We start from the raw sequence: 5,144 nt of genomic DNA, 5'->3' as shown, positions 1-5,144 counted from the left end.
TTTTACAAGTTCTATTTTAAATAGCATTCTTACATATTTATCTATAACTTTAGGCATACTTACAAAGTTACTTTCTTTTTTTTCTATAATACTATATTTATTCTTAGTCTAATTAATTATAAGTCCGGTCGGTTAACCATTGTTAATGGGTCTTAAAGGATGCCTAATATCTTCCCTTTAGACTAATTGAACCCTTACCTAGAATCTTAAGTTTCGCAGATCTTAAATAGAGTTAACTTTAAACATAACTTTAATGAACTTTAGGTGTCCTAATTCACCATAAATAATTAGGTGGCGACTCCTTAAAACAAAACAACAATAGGAATCCCCAATATGTCGTACCTCTACTTTAACCCGGTTAAAATGGGGTGTGACAATGAGCGATGACCAACATTACCTTAAAAAACACCAGATTTGAAGCATAAATGAGTTGGGTTTATTTCTTGGGAAAAGGGTAAAAAATGCCCCTCTACTTTGGGAAAAGGGCTAAAAATATCCTCCAAATTAATTTTGGGTCAAAAATACCCCTTCCGTCATTAGAATTTTCAAATAAACCCCTGTCTTAACGGAAATCCGCAACATAACCCAATTTCATTTTTAAACCCGCTCCATTTAAAACCAACCCAACTAAATAGAAAATGCATATGGGTTACCCGCTCCTATGCCTAGTGGGTGCAGATGTAGGACTCGCGAACAAGTTGGTCGCATATGAATTTTTTTATGTAGTTGGGTCAGTTTTAAACAAAGCTGGTTTAAAAATAAAATCGGGTTATGTTGCGGATTTCCTTTAAGACAGTGATATATTTGAAAATTTTAATGACGGGAGGTGTAATTTTTAGCCAACGTTCGTTTGGAGGATATTTTTAGCTCTTTTTTCAAAATTATTTCTTTTGCTTTTTCAATAAATAACTAGGTTATGGGGTCCAGTTCCTAAATCATTCGAAATTTACCAAGAAACGAATTTAGTAGAAACCAATATATATATACACACTTCTTTTTTAAATATGTTTGTGCCCAAAAAAATTAAGAAATTCAAGAAGTCATTACTGAACTCCATGAGCAAGGGAAAAGAGTGGAACTTCATTGTTTGGTTTACCTTCTTGAGAATCCACATGGAGAGAGCCAAAGTCATTTTCCATGCTTGCAGAGATTGTGTAAGGAAAATGATTTATAGACATAAAGGAACTGATTAAAACTGAAAGGGACAAAAATAACAAATCATAACTAACAAATTCATTGATTCCTAAGATGAAGAGAAAACACTACGAAGGAGAAGATAATGATACCCGGATCTGTGGGTTCATCTGAAATCTCTTATTTTAAAGTGGATGATAATAACATTTGATGTTTCAGAATTTATATGGCAGTTGAAACAAAATTACGCAAAAAGACATTTTTCCCGAGCCTTTTATATTATAGAAGAAAACAAAGTTTTAAATTTAGAATCTTAAAGATCTTCATATTTAATTAATTAAAAATGGAAAGACCTAATATCTTAGTAATAGATTCATAATAATTTAAATTTTACTTGCAAGAAATTAAATAGGGAAAAGGGTCAAATATACCCCTCTACTTTATTTTATTAGTTAAATATATCCTCCGTTAGTGAAAGTTAACAAAAATACCCCTGCCGTTTTCAAACTTCACACTTATGCCCCTATTTGGATGGAAATCCCCAAATCCTCTCAAATTACCTAATTTCAAAAAAAATTACCTACTTTTTTTGTTGACCCGTCCCGCCCGACCCACCTATCATCATCATCAAGCTCTAGCTTCATTTTCTTCCATGAACAAAAAACAAAAAAAGCAAGAATACACCCAAATGATAAAATCCCAAAACTCACTTCAAATTTTGTCTTTAAATCCAACTATACATGGTCTATAAGAGAAGTTTAAACTATACATCTTAAGGTGTTGAATCTGTCTTAGAGTTTGAATGTATTTTCTATTTATTTTAGTTCACAATTATAACTAACTTGAATTAGTTTTTATTTTTTATTTTTTATCTTCCAGTGATGATCTAACCTGCTACTTAAATTGTTTTTTTTTTTTGGTAAATAACAGTATATTATTATACCAAAGTGGGATATTTACAGCTCAACATACAGAAGAAGTACACTATCAACTGGACACAGTCCCAGTGTGTGTAATCTCCTATATCACCAAAACTTCCATACCCCTAATCTACTATAGGATAGAAAGTAAGCTTTTGTAGATACACAACCAGCTTTTTTACTAAGCTTCCTCTGAGAAAAACTTCCTGAATGATAAGCCTAGATATAGTTTGTGCTGTCCTACTCTTCTGCTGAAAAACTCTTGTATTCCTCTCAGCCCAAATGTGGTATATTACAGCTGCCAGTGTCATTTTGTATATAACAGTAGCTCTACTGTGTCCCCTATAATGTTGCATAGCCCATTCAACCTCAGCTTTCCAATCCAAACACCTCCTCTGAATGCCCTGCCAGTGTAGCAGACTATGCCATACTCTAGCAGACTATGCCATACTCTAGCAGTTTCCTCACATTGAAAGAACAAGTGCACCACAGATTCCTCTGCTTTGTTACACATCACACAAGTTTTATCTACCTTTATCCCCCATTTCTCAAGTCTGCCTTTTGTAGCCAACCTTTCCATAATAGCCAGTCTTAGAATGAAAATCCACTTTGGGTATCCCATGTTATTGCACACTAATTTTCTCCAGGGTACTTTTTGAAATTCTCCTTGCAGTCTCTTATAAACTGCTTTTACTGAGAAGTGTTCCATTTGTACCATGTCCTCCAAACTATATCCAGCTGCTTCCATGTATAATTTGTCTTTGAATATTTTCTGGACAACCCAAGATGCATTCTTTGGCTGAACCTCCCATGCTGGTTGACCCTTTAAATAGTATGCATTGATCTATTGCGCCCATGATAACGTCCAAATCCACCCTATTAATTAGAATGGGCACGGTCGTATGCAAATATAATTTACCCAACTATGAGTCGGGGTCGAATCCCACAGAGAACAATATGTAGGTGATTTAAGCAGATTAGGAATTATCACTAACAATAGCTATGCCCGAACGCATCAATGGTTGTTTTTGATAAGGTTTTTATAAAATATGGAAATATAAATTCTAATCTACAAAGCAAGTAAATTGATCAATGGCAACAAGAATGGAACAAGGGAAACTACTTCTCAAGTAACGATCCAATCTATTTCACGAATTGTAAATAATAGCAAGTTTATGTTATTTAGCCTCGGATAATGACTCTAAATTAACTTCTTCCGAAGATTAACTAGACTACCCAATTGAAGATCCCTCAAGCAATTAGGAGCATTAAGAACACCCGAATATGGCTACAAGTGGTATTGCCTATTCCTAGGTCAACTTCCATTAGATGAGGGTTAACGCCCCAAATTCATGTTAATTATTCTATCCCAACTCCGTTCTTCCTCTTCCGAGTTTCAAACAAAGTAAATGGGCGAGTTCAAAGGTTAGCTAATCCAATGAAAACATTCAAGAACAAGAATAATTAAAATAGCAAACACTTACTTGATTAAGAACAATGCAAATGAATAAATAAGCACAACAAGAGTATCAATCTTAATTGTCACCAAGAGATTTCCATCAACAAGGATTAAAAAGAAGAGATAACATTTTTTGTAGGAACCCTAGCCTCCAACTTGTGGGAGCTGCCAAAGATGATCTGATATTTTGCCCTAGTTTTCTATTTATATGAACTGGGATGGAAGGCATCGTCAAAATCCGAGTTCTGGTTGAAAATTACCGAAAATCCTTCATCGCGATCGCGCCATGTGTATGCGCGATCGCGTGGATGACGCCAGCTTCCCCTGCTCCCTTAATCGCGATCGCGTGTAGATCCTGCGCGACCGCGTGGAATTAACAACGCGCGTAGGCGCGATCGCGTTACATTCCAGCGCGATCGCGTGGAGTACAATTCCCGCGTGGGCGTGATCGCGTAGAGTATTTTTCCACGGCTCTTTTCCAGAACTTCCAGTTGATTCCAGTTTTGCAACTTTTTTGCTTGTTTTCCACACTTAGGCTCTAGGGACCTCGTATTACCTAAAACATGACAAAAACTACGTAAAATGACATAGACTTGCTTAAAAACAAGTAAAACTTATAGTTAAAAAGCATCGATTGTGGTGTAAAATCACGCCACATCAGCCCACAACTTCTCCTTCTCTTTACACAAATTCCACAAGTGCTTACAAATAGCTGCTTTGTTCCACAAGGTCACATTAACAAAATTAAGCCCACCAGCTACCAAAGGACAACACAATTTATCCCAGGCTATTAGAGCTTCCTTAATATTTCAGCTGAACCAGTCCATAAGAACCTTCGGCATATTGTGTCTATGAATTTTATTATCTGCTCGGGCAAGATGAACACCTGGGCCCAAAAGGTTTGGATAGCAAACAGTACACTCTTCAACAATGTTACCCTTCCTGCATAAGACAGGAATTTTGTTGTCCATGAGCTCACTCTACCTAACATCCTCCCAATAAGAGGTTCACATTGAACTGCAATGAGTCTTTTTGAACTCAGTGGCACTCCCAGATATCGAAATGGCAGTTCCCCTTTTTGATATCCCAGCAAAGTCAGAATTTGTTGTTGGACTTCCTGAGATACCCCTCCAAAGTAGATAGCACTCTTTTAATTTGTACATTAGCTTTTAAACCAGAAGCTGATGAGAACATTTGAAACCTGTTGTGCAGTTCAGTTGCAGATGCTAAATCATCTCTACAAAAGAGTAAAAGATCATCGACAAATCCCAGTTGAACCAAGTTAACCCTAGCACATTTAGGATGATGTTTAAACCCATTCACACCTTTCAATGGCTTTAGGAGCCTAGTCAAATATTCCATAGCAAGGACAAATAAGAAAAGAGAAAGGGGATCTCCTTGTCTTAATCCTTTTTTTGCTGCGAATGGGGTAGTGTTCTTATCATTCAACACCAGTGAATAAGAGACAGTAGTCATGCAACTCATGACCCATTGGAACATCTCAGGAAAATTTAGCAGTTTCAAAATTTGTTCAATGAATGGCCATTCAAGTGAGTCGTACACCTTTTGCATATCCACTTTCATCATATGCCTAGGGGAAATAGATTTTCTCCCATAGCCTTTGATCAGTT

General features: G+C 36.3%; 1 protein-coding gene across 1 annotated transcript; it reads right to left on the bottom strand.

The window, feature by feature from the left end:
• Positions 1-2,179: 2,179 nt before the first annotated feature.
• On the bottom strand, positions 2,180-2,802 carry LOC132611632 (uncharacterized). Its single transcript, XM_060326033.1, has 2 exons — positions 2,506-2,802; positions 2,180-2,458 (listed from the first exon to the last, which is right to left on the bottom strand). Exons 1-2 carry the CDS (start codon positions 2,800-2,802, stop codon positions 2,180-2,182), a joined length of 576 nt encoding a protein of 191 aa, XP_060182016.1.
• Between the last annotated feature and the right edge of the window lie 2,342 nt (positions 2,803-5,144).

This window comes from Lycium barbarum, chromosome 9, assembly GCF_019175385.1.
Source record: "Lycium barbarum isolate Lr01 chromosome 9, ASM1917538v2, whole genome shotgun sequence".
NCBI lineage: Eukaryota > Viridiplantae > Streptophyta > Magnoliopsida > Solanales > Solanaceae > Lycium > Lycium barbarum.
The sequence above is the reverse complement of the archived record's forward strand: the minus strand, read 5'-3'. Positions and strand labels throughout refer to the sequence as shown.